Source organism: Somniosus microcephalus, chromosome 14 (assembly GCF_052327205.1).
Source record: "Somniosus microcephalus isolate GS21.2 chromosome 14, FLI_Smic_1.0, whole genome shotgun sequence".
Lineage (NCBI taxonomy): Eukaryota > Metazoa > Chordata > Chondrichthyes > Squaliformes > Somniosidae > Somniosus > Somniosus microcephalus.
In genome coordinates this window covers 91266853-91288016 of record NC_141000.1, presented here as the reverse complement: position 1 = coordinate 91288016, position 21164 = coordinate 91266853, and the positions used below count along the sequence as shown (strand labels likewise).

The 21164-nt window shown below is 46.9% G+C and overlaps 1 protein-coding gene across 1 annotated transcript in view; it reads left to right on the top strand.

The window, feature by feature from the left end:
- LOC147107693 (zona pellucida-like domain-containing protein 1) overlaps positions 1–21164 on the top strand; it is a 163741-nt gene that overhangs the window by 131621 nt on the left and 10956 nt on the right. Inside the window, exons 7-8 of the mRNA XM_086007424.1 lie at positions 9212–9383; positions 14734–14848. Of these exons, the coding sequence (XP_085863550.1) occupies positions 9212–9383; positions 14734–14848 (287 nt within the window). The remainder of the gene's footprint in view (positions 1–9211; positions 9384–14733; positions 14849–21164) is intronic.

Genomic DNA, 21164 nt, shown 5'->3' with positions numbered 1-21164 from the left:
TCCACTTCTTTCATTCTGTCTTTCTATTTCTTTAGAATCCTAGGGGAAAAATTCAGTTGTTTTGCGCCTCCCGTTAGTGCCTTAAGAGGGCGCTAATGGGGCGCAAAGCAACTAGCGCCCGTGCGCAGCGATGTTTGCGCCGCTCACGAAATTAACTAGACATTTTGCAGCGGCGCTAAACACTACCGCCACGATCTCCTGTGCCGGCAGATCGTGACGTCAGTCGAGTGTGCTTCGCCCCAGTAGTGCCCCAGACCGGATATTGAGTGGCGCCCCCCTGTCTTACCACCTGCCCCTAGCAACGACAGGTTGAGGGGAGCATTTTGCAGTCGGGAAGGGACTGGGGGAGCGCTATTTAAAGGCGACCGCTTCCTGACTTTTTTTGTCGGCGAAATTTTCGCACCACGCATTCTGAGTGAGAGAGAGAGACTGCAGGAGATATTCAAAGCTGTGTTGAGGAGTTTTGGGTGCTGAGCAGCACTTTGCAGGTTCTTTCTGATTTGATCTTCCTTGCATCGATTTAAAAGAGAATATGGGGGCTGCACTCTGAGCTCTTTCCCTGGGCCTCTCCATTGTTCTTTCCAGCAGATTTGATGTACAGGTCTCTCCAGGTCAAGATTCAAGGCTGCAATGAGCAGGGTTTGGATGGAGAGCAAGATCGACCCTCCCCTTTAAGAACTGGCTGGCGCCAGTGTGTCTGTGTTCCATTGCTGACTGACATCACATGAGCTTCGCCAGCGCTCTGAGGTAGCGCCTCACTCCTCTGCCTTTGCGCCTTAAGACAGGTGTGTAGCGCCTGATTTAGCACTCCAATCACCTCCAGGGACGATAAAAGCCAAGTTTGCAGTCGGAGGCGATAATTAGAGCCAGGTGCTAATCTTTGAGCCCGGCCGATAATTGCGTCCCAAATGGGGCAAAACTGAATTTCTCCCCCATAGAGTCATAGAATAGTTATAGTGCAGAAGGAGGCCATTCGGCCCGTCGAGCCCATACCAGCTCTCTGCAAGAGCACGTCAGCTAGTCCCACTCCCCCACCCTTTCTCCGTAGCCCTGCTAATTTTTTTCCTTCAGGTACTTATCCAATTCCCTTTTGAAAGCCATGATTGAATCTGCCTCCACCACCCTTTCAGGCAGTGAATTCCAGATCATAACTACTCGTTGTGCAAAAAAGTTTTCCCTCGTGTCGCCTTTTGTTCTTCTGCCAATCACCTTAAATCTGTGTTCTCTGGTTCTCAACCCTTCTGCAAATGGGAACAGTTTCTCGCTATCTACTCTGTCTAGACCCCCTCATGATTTTGAACACCTCTATCAAATCTCCTCTCAACCTTCACTGCTCTAGGGAGAACAACCCCAGCTTCGCCAGTCTAGCCATGTAATTGAAGTCCCACGTCCTTGGAGCCATTCCTATAAATCTTTTCTGCACACTCTTTAAGGCCTTCACATCCTTCCTAAAGTGCGATGCCCAGAACTGGACACAATACTCCAGTTGAGGCCGAACTCGTGTTTCCCCTGATTGTCTGTAGATTTTCACTTTTCTTTCTTTCTCTTTTGGTAACTCTGTGATTGTTTATGGAGGCTTGCACACCAGTTTGCAGTCATCAGACTGCAATCTAAAAGTTCCAGTTTTATAGGCTCTAAAATCAAATCTCTAAATTCCCACTCAACCCTAGAAATTACAATATATCCCATCATACATACCCGCATTTTACAAGTGTTAGCCCCTCTTGGTTGGGAAAAGGGTACAGAGGAGATTTATGAGGATGTTGCCAGTCTTGATAAAGGGTTTTGACCCGAAACGTCGACTCTAATTTCTCTCCACGGATGTTGCCTGGCCTGCTGAGTTTTTCCAGCATTTTCTGTTGTTATTCTGGAAAATTTTAGCTATGAGGAAAGATTGGATAGGCTGAGGTTGTTTTCTTTGGAGCAGAGGAGGCTGAGGGGAGACTTAATTGAGGTTTATAAAATTATGAGGGGCCTAGATAGAGTGGATAGGAAGGACCTATTTCCCTTAGCAAAGGGGTCGATAACCAGGGGGCATAAATTTAAAGTAATTGGTAGAAGGATTAGAGGGGAATTGAGGAGAACTTTTTTCACCCAGAGGGTGATGGGGGTCTGGATCTCACTGCCTGAAAGGGTGGTAGAGACAGAAATGCTCATCACATTTAAAAAGTACTTGGATATGCACTTAAAGTGCTGTAACCTACAAGGCTATGGACCATGAGCTGGAAAGTGGGATTAGGCAGGGTAGCTCTTTTTCGTCCGGCACGAACACGATGGGCCGAATGGCCTCCTCCTGTGCCGTAAATTCCTATGATTCTATGAAAATTCTGACCTTTCCTGCAATGTGAGTTGATACTTTCTTTGAGAAATCCTTTTTATAAGTAGAATTATAGCCAATGTTCACTTTTCCCACCCTCAGCACATCGTGGAAAAAAAGCGATCCCACCAACAAACGGGACTTGGTGTGGGATAAGATTCTCCTACTCTCTCCTGCACACATCTATACCTTTAGGCAATGTATATCAGCTGGGAGGTTGAGATGCCCCATTTCTGTCAACATCAGTGCTGCTCTATCCACAGCAGTAGTTTTACAGTTTGGCTGGTAACTGACAAAACCCATCACAGTAGGTTGAGTTTCCCGAATTTGCACACCTGGCACAGAGCTTTGCACACCTGGGGCATATTATGGGAACACGGGCTCACAGCCCCAATTTTACATCTATTAAAATGAATGGATGCAAAATCCCAATGTGCACTGGAAGTGCACATTTGCAACAACTACCCTACTGTGCCATACTAACCACCTACAGATGCCCAAACTAAACAAGATGTGCAGCAATGAACTTTTTAGCAATGATTTTAACCCTTGCTAAGGATGAGTTAAATACAGTGTGACTGCAATAGACTTTGTGGCTTCAATTTGGGGCCATTTTGGAAGGGTATGAACATAAGAACATAAAAAACAGGAGCAGGAGTAGGCCAATTGGCCCCTCAAGCCTGCTCCGCCATTCAATAAGATCATGGCTGATCTGATCTTGGCCACAACACCACTTTCCCGCTCTCTCCCCATACCACTCGACTTCCTTGTAGTTCAAATGTCTGTCAATCTCCGCCTTGAATATATTCAATGACTCCGCCCCCACAGCTCTCTGGAGTAGAGAATTCCAAAGATTCACGTCCCTCTGAGAGAAGAAATTCCTCCTCATCTCCATCTTAGATGGGCGACCCCTTATTCTGAAACTATGCCCCCTAGTTCTAGATACCCCCACTAGGGGAAACATCCTCTCAGCATCCACCCTGTCAATCCCCCTCAGAATCTTATATGTGTGGGAATTGACGAATTCCCAACTAATAACTGAGGTCGACTCAGGCGATCAAACAAACAGGTTTTTAATGTAAAACTAAATGAGTTCAAACAGTTTGTTGAGATCAATACAGGAGAACCACGAAAACAGGTCTTTACAAGATGGAGCTTCCACGAGGACTGCCAGGGCGGTCCCGTGGATGGCGCCATGACGTCATCACGTTTTTCCCACACTTGGGGGTCACGTGATTAGCGGCATGATGTCATCGCGTTTGCCCGCGTTTTACTGTGGTCTTAAAGGGACCACGCCCCATACATGCAAACAGTATGTACAAACACAGAAATAACTAACAGACTGGTACAGGCTTAGGTTGGAGTAAAACATCGTTAAAGGGAATTATGTACAGTTGCTCAGAGTCCCTCAGTGGCTCCGCCACATGCGCCCCCCCCAGAATTCGCTTTAACAGACAAAGTCAAATGGCAAGGGGGTCTGATGAGCCTTTCGGAACGACTCCTGTACACCTGAGGTGGAGGCTGCTGGGCGGCTGGTGGTCTGGCGGGCGGTTGCGCTTAGGCTGCCGGAACGGCGATGGGTGGCCGACCTCGTCTCGGCGGTTGAACTGTCTCGACTGGGCGGTCGAGGTCCAGATGGGCTGGCTTTAATCGATCAACTGACATGTGATCCGGCTTACCCTCGACATCTACCTTGAAGGTTTTGTCCCCTGCCTCCAACACGCGGAAGGGCCCAGTATACGGGGCCTTGAGTGGATCCCTGTGGGCATCGTGACGAATAAAGACGTATTCGGTCTTATGAAGCTCCGGGGGGAATGTGCGAACTCTGCAGCCCGTGGTGCGAAGTGGGCACCGGTGCGAAGCATCTGGCCGCCTCCTGGTGACTAGTAAGCTGGCCAGACGCGGACCATAGCTTCGTCGATTCCGGCAGGAAATCTCCCGGGACTTGCAGCGGCTGACCGTACACCAGCTCCACCGATGAAGAGTGAAGGTCTTCTTTGGGGGCCGTGCGAAGGCCCAACAGGACCCACGGTAGCTTGTCTGCCCAACCAGCATCCTGGAGGCTGGCCCTCAGGACGGCTTTCAGTGAACGGTGGAAACGCTCACAGAGACCATTCGCCTGTGGGTGGTAGGCTGTGGTGCGGTGTAATTTGACACCGAGTCCTTGGGCCACTGCGTTCCAGAGCTCGGAGGAGAACTGCAGTCCTCTGTCGGAAGAAATATCCGCGGGCACTCCGAAATGGGCGACCCAGGTGGAAATGAACGCCCTGGCCACGTCCGCCGAAGTAGTGGATGATAGGGGAACCGCCTCCGGCCATCTAGTGGTGCGGTCATCTAGGTAGACGAAGAGGAACTTGAGGTCCCGCAGCACGGAGTCCATCAGGCGTTGGAAAGCCTGGGCGGCATTCTTTAAGCCAAACGGCATTCTTAAGAACTCGAAAAGGCCGAATGGGGTGATGACGGCGGTCTTCTGAATGTCTTGGGAATGAACGGAGACCTGGTGGTAGCCCCGGACGAGGTCAACTTTCGAGAAGACAGTGTTCCCTGCCAAATGGGTGGAGAAATCCTGGATGTGGGGGATCAGGTACCAATCAGGAGTGGTGGCGTCGTTTAGGCGTCGATAGTCGCCGCATGGCCGCCATCCGCCGCCAGGCTTCGGGATGATGTGGAGGGGTGAAGACCAGGGACTATTCGACCTGCGAATAATCCCTAACCATTCCATGGTCGCAAACTCCGCTTTTGCGACCGCCAGCTGGCCAGGTTCCAGGTGCCGGACCCGCGCGTAGACCGGGGGGCCGTTGGTGGTGATGTGGTGTTCCACACCATGTTTCGTGGCCGTGGAGGAGAACGTGGGTCTTGTGAGGTCGGGGAATTCGCCGAGCAGGCGAGCGAACTCATCTGGAGCCGGAAAAGCACAGGCGACGGTGCGCGACGTGGTGTTACTGCGGTAACAAGGGATAGAATGAAAAGTAGCCGCGTTGATCAACCATCGGTTCCTCACGTCAACCAGGAGGCCGTTGGCGCACAGGAAATCCGCGCTGAGAATGTGTTGCGAAACCTTGGCCGTCACAAACTCCCAGTGGAAACGTTGGCCCCCGAAACACAACTGCACCCGCTGTCTGCCGAAGGTCCGAATTGCTCCGCCATTGGCCGCTGAAGGGCGAGGCCGTGAATCCCGGTCTATACATCGAGGGCGGACGTGGATAAGATGCTGCACTGCGCCCCGGTGTCGCACAGAAAACGACGACCAGCGAGAGTATCGGTGATAAACAGCAACTTGCCCGTGTTGCCGATTGCCATCGCAGCCGCGGGGCACCCGTTAGACCCGTTCCTCGGTGGTCGTAGCTGTTTTTTTGTTGTTTCTTGGGGGAAACTGCAGGGAGGGCAGCAACGTCTCGCTTTCGCGCCGAACTGGGCGTGGTAGGAACACAGCCCAGCAGGTTGATGAGCTGGGGCGGCGTCTGTGGGGGATGGGCGCCTCATGGCGGTGCAGTACTGCTGAGAAACGGCGAAAATTTTGTCCGCCTCTGCCGTGAGTGCTGCGCAGTCCTCAACCTCGGACCTGGCCAGGGCGGCTTGCACCTGTTCTGGTAGCTGGCTGAGGAATAATACCCGGAATAGGAAGCATTCTGGTTCGGAGCCAACGAGAGCGAGCATTTAGCTCATTAACTCTGAAGGCTTGGAGTCCCCGAGCCCGGGCATAGCGAGCAGTCGACGGGCGCGCTCCGATTTAGTGAGGCCGAAGACTTGTAGCAACCGTGCCTTGATGGTGTCATACCTGCGCTCCGTTGGAGGATTCTCGAGGAGGCTGATGATCCGCGAGGCGGCAGAGCCATCGAGTACAGAGACCACATAGAGATATTTAGTCTGATCTGCAACGATGCCTCTCAGGGCGAACTGGGCTTTGACCTGGATGAACCACGAGGTCGCTTGCTGCTCCCAGAACTGCGGTAGCTTCAACGAAACAGCATTGGCCTCCATGTTGCGTTCTTTTTGCGAAAAACATTCACAAAAGACGGGGTCACCAATGTGGGAATTGACGAATTCCCAACTAATAACTGAGGTCGACTCAGGCGATCAAACAAACAGGTTTTTAATGTAAAACTAAACGAGTACAAACAGTTTGTTGAAATCGATACAGGAGAACCACGAAAACAGGTCTTTACAAGATGGAGCTTCCACGAGGACTGCCAGGGCGGTCTCGTGGATGGCGTCATGATGTCATCATGTTTTTCCCGCACTTGGGGGGTCACATGATTAGCGGCATGACGTCATCGCGTTTGCCCGCGTTTTACTGCGGTCTTAAAGGGACCACGCCCCGTACATGCAAACAGTATGTACAAACACAGAAATAACTAACAGACTTAGGTTGGAGTAAAACATCGTTAAAGGGAATTATGTACAGTTGCTCAGAGTCCCTCAGTGGCTCCGCCACATATGTTTCAATAAGATCACCTCTCATTCTTCTAAACTCCAATGAGTATAGGCCCAACCTACTCAACCTTTTGTCATATGTCAACCCCTTCATCCCAGGAATCAACCTGGTGAACCTTCTCTGTACTGTCTCCAATGCAAGTACATCCTTCCTTAAATATGGAGACCACAACTGTACGCAGTACTCCAGGTGCGGTCTCGCCAGCGCCCTGTAAAGTTGCATCAAAACTTCCCTACTTTTATACTCCATACCCCTTGCAATAAAGGCCAACATTCCATTAGCCTTCCTAATTACTTGCTGTACCTACATGCTAAGTTTTTGTGTTTCATGTTTCATTTTGGACTTTCAGAAGGCTTTCGATAAGGTCCCGCATAAGAGATTAGCATGTAAAATTAAGGCACATGGGATTGCGGGCAAGCTATTGACTTGGATAGAGAACTGGTTGGCAGACAGAAAGCAAAGAGTTGGAATAAGCAGGTCTTTTTCCGAGTGGCAGGCAGTGACTAGTGGGGTACCGCAGGGATCGGTCCTTGGACCCCAGCTATTCACAATATATATTAATGATCTGGATGAGGGAACTAGATGTAACATCTCCAAGTTTGCAGACGACACAAAGCTGGGTGGGCGTGTGTGCTGTGAGGAGGATACCGAGAAACTCCAGTATGATTTGGACAGGTTGGGTGATTGGGCAGAAGCATGGCAGATGCAATATAATGTGGATAAATGCGAGGTTATCCACTTTGGTGTCAAAAACAGGAAGGCAGATTATTATCTGAATGGCAATAGATTGGGAGAAGGGCAAGTGCAACGAGATCTAGGTGTCCTTGTGCACCAGTCGCTGAAGGTAAGCATGCAGGTGCAGCAGGCGGTTAAGAAGGCAAATGGTATGTTGGCCTTCGTAGCGAGAGGGTTCGAGTACAGGAACAAGAATGTCTTGCTGCAGTTGTACAGGGCCTTGGTGAGACCACATCTTGAGTATTGTGTGCAGTTTTGGTCACCTTATCTGAGGAAGGATGTTCTTGCCATGGAAGGAGTGCAGCGAAGAGTCACCAGGCTGATACCTGGGATGGCAGGAATGACGTATGAGGAGAGATTGGGTCGACTGGGCTTATACTCGCTGGAGTTTAAAAGAATGAGAGGGGATCTCATTGAAACTTATAAAATTCTAACAGGACTAGACAGACTAGATGCAGGAAGGATGTTCCCGATGGCCGGGGAGTCCAGAACCAGGGGTCACAGTCTAAGGATAAGGGGTAAACCATTTAGGACAGAGATGAGGAGGAATTTCTTCACCCAGAGACTGGTGAACCTGTGGAATTCTCTACCACAGAAGGCAGTAGAGGCCAATTCATTAAATATATTCAAGAAGGAGTTAGATATATTTCTTAAGGCTAAAGGGATCAAGGGATATGGAGAGAAGGCAGGGACAGGGTCCTGAATTTGGACGATCAGCCATGATCTCATTGAATGACGGAGCAGGCTCGAGGGGCCAAATGGCCTACTCCTGCTCCTATCTTCTATGTTTCTATGTACTAGGACCCCAGATCCCTTTGTACCGCAGCATTTTGTAGTCTCACTCCATTTAAATAATAATTTGCTTTTTCATTCTTGAGTTATTCTGGATCAAATCAAATTAAATATTCAAATATGGGTAGCTCACTCATCAATACCTGGAACATTAAATGCAGGGTTTTGTTTTTCTTGGATCCTCAATATGCTCTCTACATACCATTCAAGCATTTGTTATGAGTATGGTGACCATTATAGTAACATAGATCAGTTCAAAGTTAAAACTCAAATCTTAGCACGTATAAGGAGGTATAGAATACAAAAGCAAGGAAGTTATGATGAACCTTTATAAAACACTGGTTTGGCCTCAACTGGAGTATTGTGTCCAATTCTGGGCACCTCACTTTAAGAAGGATGTGAAGGCCTTAGAGAGGGTGCAGAAAAGACTTATGAGAATGATTCCAGGGAAGAGGGACTTCAGTTATGTGGATAGACTGGAGAAGCTGGGGTTGTTCTCCTTAGAGCAGAGAAGGTTGAGAGGAGATTTGATTGAGAAGTTCAAAATCATGAGGGGGTCTAGACAGAGTAGATAGCGAGAAACTGTTCCCATTGGCAGAAGGGTCGAGAACCAGAGGACACAGGTTTAAGGTGATTGGCAGAAGAACCAAAGGCGACATGAGGGAAAACTTTTTTACGCAGTGAGTGGTTATGATCTGGAATGCACTGCCTGAAAGGGTGGTGGAGGCAGATTCAATCATGGCTTTCAAAAGGGAATTGGATAAGCACCTGAAGGAAAGAAATTACAGGGCTTCGGGCAAAGGGCGGGGGATTGGGACTAGCTGAAGTGCTCTTGCAGAGAACCGGCACGGGCTCGATGGGCTGTAACCATGATTCTATGTCAAGTTTATCATAATTGGTAACTTTGCTTTTCTTTTGATTGATTAAAATAGCTGTACCAAGGATCCACAGACAACAGTTATAGAAAATGGCAGGAGTCAGATGGGCAGATTCTCATTTGAAGTTTTTCGCTTTGTGAAACACAAAAACCAGAAGATGTCGCCGGTGTTTTTACACTGTGTAACAAAGCTTTGCAAATCAGATGACTGTCCCTTCTTGACACCAGTAAGTGGTATCATTTAAATTTATGTGGAACAGGGGTCTTTGAGATTGTTATGTCATTATTAGGTTACTGTTTTATTGTGTAGTTTGATCTGAGTTTCTAACCTCAGATCCTCTCCATCACTAAGACCACCAACTTCCATGCCCATAACATCTCCTGCCTCCTTGCCGTTATCACCTCCAGCCTCAATTACTCCTGCCAGCCTTATATACTGCACCCTCCCCAGATTTCAGTTTATCTAAAACGCTGCTGCCCATATTCTATCTCACACCATGCCCCATTCACCGATTACCCCTTCTTCACTAACCTGCATTGATTCCTGGTGCCTCTACACTTCAAATTTAATATTCTCATCCTTGTATTTAAATCCCTTATGACCTCACCCCTCCCTATCTATGTAACCTCTTCCAGCCTTATAACCCACTCATGAACTCTCTGTTCCTCTGACTCTGGCCTCTTGTTCATCCCCTCTTACCTTTGCCCCACCGCTGGTGGCTATGCCCCAAATTCTGTCTCGGTCCCAAATTCTGGAATGATCCCCCCTAAATCTCCCCCGCCTCACTACCTCCCGCTCCTTCTTTAAGACATTAGTTAAAATCCAGCTCTTTATCCAAACTTTTGGTCACCCCCTAATCTTACATTCATTGGCCTGGTTTTCGATGTTTTGAAACACCTTAGAATGTTTATCTCCCTTAAATGTACTATATAAATGCAAGCTGTTGCTGAGGTTCACACTACAGGGTTTGGTATAGTGTACAAAAAGGTCATTTCATACTCTGCCAAAAACTCTTAGTGACATAACAAAGAGAGAAATATAATCAAGGAAATAATTATACAGGGCTTTGGTGAGACCACACCTGGAGTACTGTGTACAGTTTGATTTCCTTACCTAAGCAACAAAGATTCACTAGATTGATTCCTGAGATGAGAGGGCTGTCCTTTGAGTAGAGAATGAGTAGACTGGGCCTATATTCTGTGAAGTTTAGAAGAATTAAAGGTGATCTCATTGAATCGTATAAAATTCTTAAGAGGGCTTGACAGGATAGAGGCTAAGAGGCTGTTTCCCCTGGCTGGAGAGTCTAGAACTAGGGGGCACAGTCTCAGGATAAGGGGTCAGCCATGTAGGACTGGGATTAGGAGAAATTTCATCATTCAGAGGGTTGTGAATCTTTGGAATTCTCTACCCCAGAGGGCTGTGGATGCTCGGTCGATGAGTATATTCAAGACAGAGATCGATAGATTTTTGGGCACGAAGGGGAATCAAGGGATATGGGGATAGGGCGGGAAAGTGGAGTTGATGTAGAAGTTCAGCCATGATCTTATTGATTGGCGGAGCAGGCTCGAGAGGCCGTACGGCCCACTCCTGCTCCTATTTCTTATGTTCTTAAACCCTTTATAATGTCTCCTGTTGACACATTTAATTCAGAATGTGTGCGGTATCTAACATAAGGGTAGGTTTTGAGTCTTGGTGCAGAGCTTCATGTGCCAGGAGCACATTTCGGGAATTTAGATGTGGAGATCAGAAGAGGAGAAAATGTCAGATTTTTGTCTTGCAATACATTATGTGTGATGTTTGTGTGTGAGCTTACATAGCAATGAGTGTGAAGAGGGACAAGCAGGAAGGAGCTAACTCTGAACCTGACAGAAGCCTTTGGCTTCACCTTCCCCTCTTCCTTTTATATGCAAGGATATCCAGGGCGATCTCGTCCAAAGGAGTCAAGGGCTTTTATTTATGAGCCCTCCTCCACTTTGGGTCTGTTTCTTTGCTTTCTGTTCCATCTTGTGCTAGCAGAGAATCAGTCTGGGCATGTCAGTTGAGGCTACGCATAGAAAGTGAGACATGCACCCAACCTGCAGCCCATCTGGATGTCAGTAATTGATCATCCATCATGCACCTCTGTATACAATGATTCAACGAGTGAGGCCCTTGGAAGATGTCAGTGTGCCAAGGCTCAATTGTAAATTGTAGCTTGAATGGCCCCGATATTTACAGGGCTGCGTGTTTGGAGCGGGGAGGGGGCGAAGTTATGGATGGGAAACCCGGAAGTATGGGTTTTTCTCCAGGTTTCCCACCCTGCAGCCAACCTGATTGAAAGGCCTGTCAGGCAGGACAGAAGGATGCAGTGGAGGAGCAGGTAGGGAGGCAGGGAGAGACTACTGTCATTGTGGGGGAGGGGGGGTCTAGTGGGGGAGGGTGAGATCACGGGGGGTAGAGATGGTGGTCGGGGGGGGTCCAATCGTGGGGGAGGGAGCAGACAGATTGCGGGGGGGGGCGGTTACAGGGTAGCTGAGAAAACACTCCTGCTTCTCCTGGCCCAGAAGCAGTGCTGTAAAGGCACTTACCTTATGGATCCAGCTCTTCACCAGGCTGATACCTGGGATGGCAGGAATGACGTATGAGGAGAGATTGGGTCGATTGGGCTTGTACTCGCTGGAGTTTAGAAGAATGAGAGGGGATCTCATCGAAACTTATAAAATTCTAACAGGACTAGACAGACTAGATGCTGGAAGGATGTTCCCGATGGTCGGGGAGTCCAGAACCAGGGGTCACAGTCTAAGGATAAGGGGTAAGCCATTTAGGACAGAGATGAGGAGGAATTTCTTCACCCAGAGACTGGTGAACCTGTGGAATTCTCTACCACAGAAGGCAGTAGAGGCCAATTCATTAAATATATTCAAGAAGGAGTTGGATATATTTCTTAAGGCTAAAGGGATCAAGGGATATGGAGAGAAGGCAAGAACAGGGTACTGAATTTGGATGATCAGCCATGATCTCATTGAATGGCGGAGCAGGCTCGAGGGGCCGAATGGCCTACTCTTGCTCCTATCTTCTATGTTTCTATGTTTCTATGTTTCTCGCCTCCTTTTACTGGCCAGGTTTCCCAAGACCTGGGAAACCCAGCCAGCATGGATTAAAAATAGAAATGTTGTTAAAATGAAGGCTCACAGCCTCTTTAAAAGGTTTCAACAACCGACCCGCCTCCTGAGAGCAGATTAGACCCCCCCCACACCCCCGTTCTACCTCCATTAAAACCGGACGTGGGCGGGTTCGATGGGGGTTGGGTTCCTGTTTCAAATTTTTAACATTTGATCCTCCCAACCTACCCAAACCCACTCATTGTGGGGGGGTTAAATTTATTCCCAATGTGTTTCCTGCTGAACTATGCATATGCATGAGATGCTGTGAAAGACTTGTGAGGTTCTGTGAGAGCTCAGCACCGGTGAATAGTAAATGTTGAATAAGTTGACAGGCAACACTTTGAGGCATGGATAGTTGGATCATCTATTTGGTATATGGTACCATTAGGTTACCATTATCTTGCCATGTTCCTCAAAGTATGCATCCTCTCCCACATCTGGTGCAAGGCCAGCATCTTGTCCTGAAGGGATAATTACAGTCCTAGCCCTTTTGGGCTATCCCAGATCAGGCGTATTCCCCAGACGTTCACCTTCAACTTAAGTTAGATAGCCGAATTCCATAAGATGCTTAAATGGGTCTAAAGGTTCAGGCTATCTCTCCTTAAAGGAAAGGAATGACTAAAGATGTTACCATCCTCCAGATAGTACTTTTAATAAGTTGAACTAGACTGTAACCTTCCGGATATTATAAGAGTCCGGAATACCCCCCAGAATTCTGCAACTCCTTACAAAAGAGTGTACAGAATTTGTGGGTTCGCGAATCTATACAGAATTACTCTTTGAGACAATTCTAAAAATATATAAGAGCCGACATTCAGTTAACATCTGTTGAATCAGTCACAACATTAACAATTCAAAATACAATTAGCTTACATTTCTTATTTCTCAGAGATCCTTATTCTCAAATCTTTACTTCGTTACATTTCTTATTTCTTACTTATTTCTAAATCCAGAACATCCACCAAAATTAATCACTTTGACTTCCCAAGACTCATAGTTAAAGACTTACAGAGATGCCTCCAAAGAGTTGAGAAACGCTTTGCCCGTTCAGCGTGTTCTGACTGTCTGTTAAAACAGGTCTTATTTTTATACCCTTTTGGCAGTGGATTCGTCTTTAATGTTCTCTGCTGATGTCAGCTAATTGTTTTTATTGATACCTCTTTCGAATGCTTTCTATCTTACTATCAATTCAACTATTGCATGCATAATTATTTCTCTATCTTTAGGTGTTCCAAAAACCATCATAAAAACAATGACAGCAATGGTTTCTGTTTGATACCATTCTTATCGAAGATTCCTCATTCAATTCTTAATGTTGGCTTTACTGGTTTTTAACAGACATTTTGACTCTGTGGTGATCCAAGTTTAATACAAACACAATGCAATTGCTTAGTGTCTCTATTGAAGTCATATTTTCAAAGCCTTCTTGTTGGTATTATATTTACAATATGTAAATCAAAACCACTTTAACTGTGTGTTGACTTGTTTTCTAGCTATCTCAATTGGTTGCATATTTAATCTTATGGTTCCTGTTTTCCAAGTTTAACATAAAACTATTTGACCAGCAGATGTTTCTTTACTTAATGTCATGTTTCAAAGGCACATGCCTCTTTTAATGTTTGTATTTCTGTTTTACATGTTAGCTCTTCACACTTTAAACTGGGCATTCTCATTGTGTTACCTCCAAACTCTAGACCTTTCAGAAGCAGCAATGGTTTGCTTCAATCTTTCATTGTTTTAGTATATTTAACTAATTCCCATTTCAAAGCTTGTTTACAACTTTGTTATCAACTGATCTTATCTCAGAAGCCTGTATTTCTGTTTACAGCCTGTGTCTCCAAGGCTTTCCAGACTTTTAAACCCAGTATATTCTGTATTAATAATATCAGAATTCTGTTCATAGTATTGTGTATTTCTCTGAATCATGGCTATTCCTTCACAGTCCAAGACAACTAAAATAACAAAGGTGAACCAGAGTAATCTGAAATTTCTTGATGATCTCAAACAATGCAATTGGAAAGCAAAGGACACTCAAAGATAATCAGAAAATCAGTTTTTTTGCTAATCTGAATCCCGTGCTGATGCCATATAATTGGTGAACTTCAGAAAAGAAGCAGAGAGCACTGCTGCTAGGATGCATTTTCACCAATTTTAAAGCTCCATTTCTGTCATATTCCATTCATCCATAAGGAACAATTAACAATATTCCTACTTTCTATGGTTCAACTATTCACTGCCTAACCAGCTGATACATCAAGGGAGTCTTGCAATTTGTTTAATCACCCAATTTTGTTTTCCATTTCCTTTCCGGCTACTGTTATCCTCAAACATTTCAGGATGCATGATGAAACATGAACCATTAGGAACTAATTCACATTACTGGAAGTATTGCTAATGTCTACTGAGTAAATTATTTTTGATTTCAATTGACAGAATTGTTACAAGAGGAAACGAAGAGACATAATGGAAGTCACTACCACAATCCCTCGTAGTTCCACTGGGAATGCAATAATTACTGCAGGACCTATTATCACCAGGAGTGAAAGTGGTAAGATTAACCTGTTATAGTCTGACAACAAACAAATATTAGGGAGTATTAGAGTAAGTTCAGATTCCCATGCAGTCATAACTTGTAACATGAGGCTAGAAATTATTGTTAGCAATAATAGCAGGTGAACAATTAAAGGCTAATTTTATGGGAAAACCCACACGCAAACCATGTTAGAAATTGGGTATGCGCTGTACATGATTTTCCAACTAAATGGTTTTGAAATTATGCACTGTGGTGATTATTGTTAATCACTGTTGTTTCACATTATGCCACTAATTTCAAAGTCATGCTTTAGCATTCTAATGGGCCGAATTTTGCAGACAGCAGTGAACGAATGGCGTGGCGTTCATTCCAGTTGCACTTGGCCACAGACTTACTACGGGCATTTGCACTGGAAGTTCCTCTCAGCCAACCATTGAAAAGGTGCAGCGCCCTCTACAGGGGATCTGGGACCTGTGTGACCAGGGCAAGCAACTGTTATTCTCCTTAACCAATCAGATTGAAGAATCTTTAATGAGCTGCAGAGTCTGAACCAGGAAGTGTCAGTTAGAATATTTAATTCAATGTCAAATCAAGTACAGAAAGTGAAATGAAGAAATAAAGATTGGATTAAAAGAGAGATAAAAGCGACAGAAAGAAAAAGTTTTTAAAACATTTTAAATTGTTTTATTTTTTTAAATCTCCATCAATACTTAAAATCTGAAGGAATGAGACGCCACACTTGGAGTTAATTATCAATGCCAGAGAGGTCGTTTGGCAGTAATTAAGACTTGCCCCGCCGTTAAAAGAGTCCTTACGCTGGAATGGACAAGCCCTAATTTTTTCTGGCGAGTTTAGTGTGTATATAATCAGGTAAGTACAGCAACTTCATGCCTTTCCAGATATTTCAATGGTAAGTCAGATGGCAAGATACCGTTATCGCACAGCTCCTGGAGGAGCAGGGCATCTCGGACAGCAACTTCCTGATTTACGCATTAACTGCGCATGTGCGGTTGCTGGAAGTTGCTGTCCAATTTACACTTTAATAACGGTGAGTGTTAATAGCCTCATGGTTATTTTTACTGCAAAATCTGGCCCAATGTATTTACAATGTGTGTAACCAGATTATTATTTATTCCATGTTGATGGAGTAATAGAATATTAATATCTAGGATCCAATTTGAATAAGCCTGTCTTTGATATGCTAATATTGGTAGAGATTTATTGGTCTATATCTATAATCTAGTCAATGCCTATGCAACTATGGCTAGACAAGCTTTGTACCCTATGCACTTTGTAGACATTGGATATGATATGAACCCTAAAGGCAGACTGACCAAACGGGCACACATAAAAAAGCTATGAGTGTGTTGTTATGTCAGGTCTGCCAGTTTGATAATACAGTGGGTCCCTAATGTGCTTTCTTATACCATGGGTATAAGGTGAAATAAAATTCCATCAATAGGACATAAATAATAACCTGGTTACTCACATCGTAAATATGTTTGGATACTAAAGTATGACCTGGAGGCTTTAATTCAGGAAGTGAGGGGAAGAAGGGGGAGCAACTCTTCCCCACAAGCCGCCAGGGTGTCTCCAAGGCCAGGATGAAGAAGATATAAACAGAAGTGGCTGAAATGTTCAGTGCATCGAGCATCATCCCCAGGACATGGCTTTAGTGTAGGAAGCGGTTCCATGACCTCAAAAGAGCAGCAAGGGTGAGTACACCTCGTAATTTCTCCACCTTTCTCAACAGCATTCTTTTCAAGCCTTCTCCGCCACTCTCAATAATTTCCTCCCCTCAATCACAAGGGAGGACTGCAACACCTCTTTTGCTCATTAAAAGCACACGCACCTCTTCCTTTCCTCTCTTCACACCACACACTATCACCATTCTCTTCTCACATACTACCACTTGCACAACTACCAACTCCTCCCACATTAGCTCACCCTCTCTACAGGAGACAGCGCACAATGCGAAGGAGAGGGGGAGTACCTAAGATCATTGGCCTAACCCAAGCAGAGCAGGGCGCCCTGAAGATCAGTGGCACAGGCAGAACCAGCACCATTGCAGAAAGTGAGGCTGGCGACCTAACAGAGCAGGGTGTCTGCAGCCTTCCTTCACCTCAGCAAAGATGTAGCAAGCTACACAGCTTCAAGCTATATTCTCAAAACTATCACTTGCAAATGTTTAGCTTCTATCATCCATCCTAACTCTTGTCCCTTTTCTCCTTCCTCTAGATCCTTCTGAGCAGCAAGAGCCTCCTGCACAAGAGGACATTTCCGAGGACAATCCTCTTGAGGATGCACAGTCAAGTGCTCAATCCCTCCCAGGCACCAGCTCAGATATTGGCACTGCAAGTAGATTAGTGCGTTTGAGGGGTCTGCATGTGGTGAGGAACAGCAGAGGAGAGAGCTCATCTGAGGATGAGATCTTCTCCTAGCTTCATTTAGGAGGACACAGATGATGAGTACAAGGGCTCAGCCATAAAAAGAAAGCTGCTGGCATCACTCAAAGAGCAGTATAAGGTATTGGGAGGCCTTCCAAGGAGATTCACCAATATGGCAGACAGTATGGAGGAGTCCGCTTCTCGCCTGTATGGTGTCATCTTGCATGGCAGCAGCACTCTGCAATCTAGCCTGGACAGTGTGGCCCTTCCAGGGATGCAGCAGCTGGGCCTTCACAACAAGAGCCTATGTTCTCATGCTTTGCAGCGTTGTTAGAAGTTCAAACGGCTGCCATGCAGACTCTAAGCTCCAGCATCGAGAGACATGTGTCCACCTTGGACAAAGTGGTGTCCAGCCTGGACCGATTAGTTTCTGAATAGACAGGATCTTTAAAGGAGCCACTCATTTTCTGCAGTCTGCTCTCCCGCGGGTCAGTGAAAGTGATGAGCCCCAGCTGTATGGAAGTGGCAGTGACGTGATGGGAGCAGCACATGTTGCCATCTCCCAGGATGTCAGCGCGTCTGCTCCTTCCTCACATCCCAAGGGCCAGCAGACTCCCCTGGCAGCCAGAGTGCAGCAGTCTGCTCCTTCCTCACATCCCAAGGGCCAGCAGACTCCCCTGGCAGCCAGAGTGCAGCAGTCTGCAGCCAGACCTTCATAGGCTCAAGCACCCAGAAGCCACCGCAACATGATGAACAGCAGCCTTCCACCAGCTTTGCTGAGGTCACTAGGGGAGCACCTTGTAGGGGTAGCAAAGTTAGGAAACATTCTTGTACGAAAAGCACTATGGTACTTGGGTGAGAGATGAATTCAAGGCAAATACTATGTCTTTCAAATTTCAAATTTATGGCCATTGAATTTGATTCAATTGACCTATAGTTTGATTTCATAGCAGCTTCTGAGACTTCATTTCAGTATATCATTGATATAAGAGTTGTCTGATCAGGTTATGGGAATCACTAAACAATAAGGTGATCCCTCACATCTCATGCTCCAAGGTGTTGAGGTGGCCTTCCTTCTTCTGCTGCTTCCTTCAGTTCCCCCTAATGCTCCTCTGGCTCCTCCAAAGGCAGGCCTCTCTGTAAGGCAAAGTTGTAAAGTATGCAGCACACAACGACTATGCGGAAGATTCTACATGGAGCATATTGTATGGACCCCCCAGACCTGTCGAGGCACCTGAACCTCATCTTCTGCATCCCTATAGTGTACTCAACTATGATCCAGGTAGTCCCATGACTGTGTTGCTCAGAAGTGGTGAGATCGTTGAGGGGTGCTGTGAGCCACATCAGTAGGGGGTATCCCTTGTCCCCCAGCAGCCATCGTGCCAAGTTCCTGGGTGGATCAGATACTGGGGGCAAATGGTAAAGTGTCTCAGGATAAATGACAGCTGCCTGGGTACTTTGCAGAAACTTGCATGATCCTGCTTCTGTGATCAGCCTCTAGCTGTACATTGATGAATACTGCTGGCTGGTGATCTGGTGCCCTGATAGCAGCTTGTGTGCAGTCAATGGAGCCTTGCACATGGGGGAAGCCAGCCAGCGCCATAAATCCCCAAGCTTTCTCCTGCTGACTGCTGAGGTCACTGGGGAAGGTGATGTATTAGTTAGAGCAGGCAAAGAGGGCATGTGGCCTGGTTAATGCAGCTGTGCACTGTGAATTGGGAAATGCGGGCAATGTCCCCTGCCGCGACCCTGTTCTTGCTTCCATTCCGCTGCAGAAATCAACTTTGCACCAATGGGGCCTATTAAGCCCACCCTGTGCGTTACCTGGCCCTATTAAATGGTGCAGGTCTGATGACATCATCCATGATGCGTTTTCAGTGGGATATTTAAAGGAGCCATGGCCACATTGCAATTGAATCTAGGATTGTGCAGTCACTGCACTGGAGGCTTCGATTGCTCCAAACACTTGGAGACATGACTGCACAGAGGCAGAGGGCTGCACCCAGGTTCTCCAATGACTTCCTCGATATGCTTATGGAAGTAGTCACAGCACGCAGGGAAGTCCTTTTCTCTTCAAATGTGCGGAAGAGACTTCCCCAGGAGACAAAAAGAGCCTGGCTCCAAATTGCAGAGGAGGTCAACAGCAGGGATGTGTTCAGGAGGACCTGGGTGCAGTGCTGGAAATGTTTCAATGATCTCATTAGATCAGGAAAGGTGAGTACAAAGCCAAACTCATCTTCATCCTGCTGTGCCTCTCATCACATCCCCATCACTCTGCCTTCCCAACCCTACTCCTGCACATCTTTACTCACACCAACATACCTTGCACGTCCACCCATCCCTCTCTATCTATATTATCACAACCCCATCTTACTAGCCACCTCTCACACTCACCCTCATCCTAATGCAATCATACCAACTAACAACATACAAGGAGGCCACTTGGCTTTGGCACCCCACTCCATCATAGTCTCCCTCTAAAGATGTAACCCATCCATTCCGTACACTCATTCCATCACTCTCACTCAACCTTCTCTTCTTTCCCTCCTTGCAGGAAAAGAGAGTGCACAATAAGAGGGAGAGGGAGAGGGAGAGAACCGGACGTGGACCTCCATCATTTGCCACCCTCATTGCCTCCTCTGCTGTTATGTTAGAAGTATCAGGAATGGCCGAGCAGCTGGAGGTGGGAGACAGAGAGAGGGGGACAGCTCTGCACCCTGGTGACAGAATTACATCTCATACAGCCACATGGCATACATCAGTCACTCATGGCAACTGATGTCAGCAGCCACTGAATGGTCATCGTGTGCTTAATGGTATCTGTACCCATTCTTCATATGACATATCTAACTCATCTCTTTACTCTCCCACAGGTCCATCAAGAGCCCCCATACTGTCCAGGAGGAAAAGGAAAACGACTCCTCAGAGGAGCCTCCTGCCTCTGAGGGCGCAGCGTCACCAGACATAAGCGCACCCAGCACCAGCGCAGATACGCACACCTCATTGGGTGCCACGAGATAGTGTTATTGCCCGGCCTGTCACAAGTCACAAGTGAGCAACAGCAGATGGTGGATACAGGGACGCTCCCATCTCTGCTCAGCTGCATGCAGCCGCTGAGCCTTGGGGGCCATTGAGAAAGAGGGCGATCCTGGAGGTGCGGGAAGAAGTGCAGGGGGCTCTGACAGGTTTTGCGACCACGATATCTGCAAATGTTCAGCAATTGGAGGAGTCCATCTCCAACATGAACACCACTGTGTAGCAGGCGATGGCGACTGTAGGCTCTTCCATGGATAGGATGGCCACATACAGGAGCACATGGTCTCTATGGAGAATAGATGGCAGAGGCGCATAGACATCCTGTCTAGGAGGGATGTCAGCATAGGCATGGGTCCTCATGGCCTCACTGATGTCCAGCAAGGTGCTCTCCAGCTACTTGTTAGCAGAGAAGTGCGGGTGGCCCATGAGAAGGATGATGGTGGGAGGCGACATGCAAGTGGGGGCACCTCTCCAAATGCTCAAACTTCCATCCCCTTGCCAACTCCCCGAGCAGTGATGGCCGAGTCTGCCCCTGTGCAGCCGCAGGAGGAGCAGACTTTTGCGGGACCATCACAGGTTCCAAAACCCAGAGGACAGCCGCCAAAGGCTTCTAAGCAGTCACAGCAGGAAAGTGAGCAGGCTGCCTCTACCTCTGCTGAAGCCACAGGGGTAGCATCTTGTAGAAGCACGTGTAAGAGAAAGATGACACACAAGTAGATTCACAAGAGTAGCCACTTGGATGTTTTATTCAATGTTAATGTCAAGTTTCCGTTAATATGATCTCAATCATAAAAATCTTTATTTTCACCACTTCCCAGTCTTAGACAAATTTGTGTACACCTTTGGAAGTGACTTAGTGAGTTGCAGTGAATGGTGAGACATAACGGTACCTCCAGCAATGGTGGTCA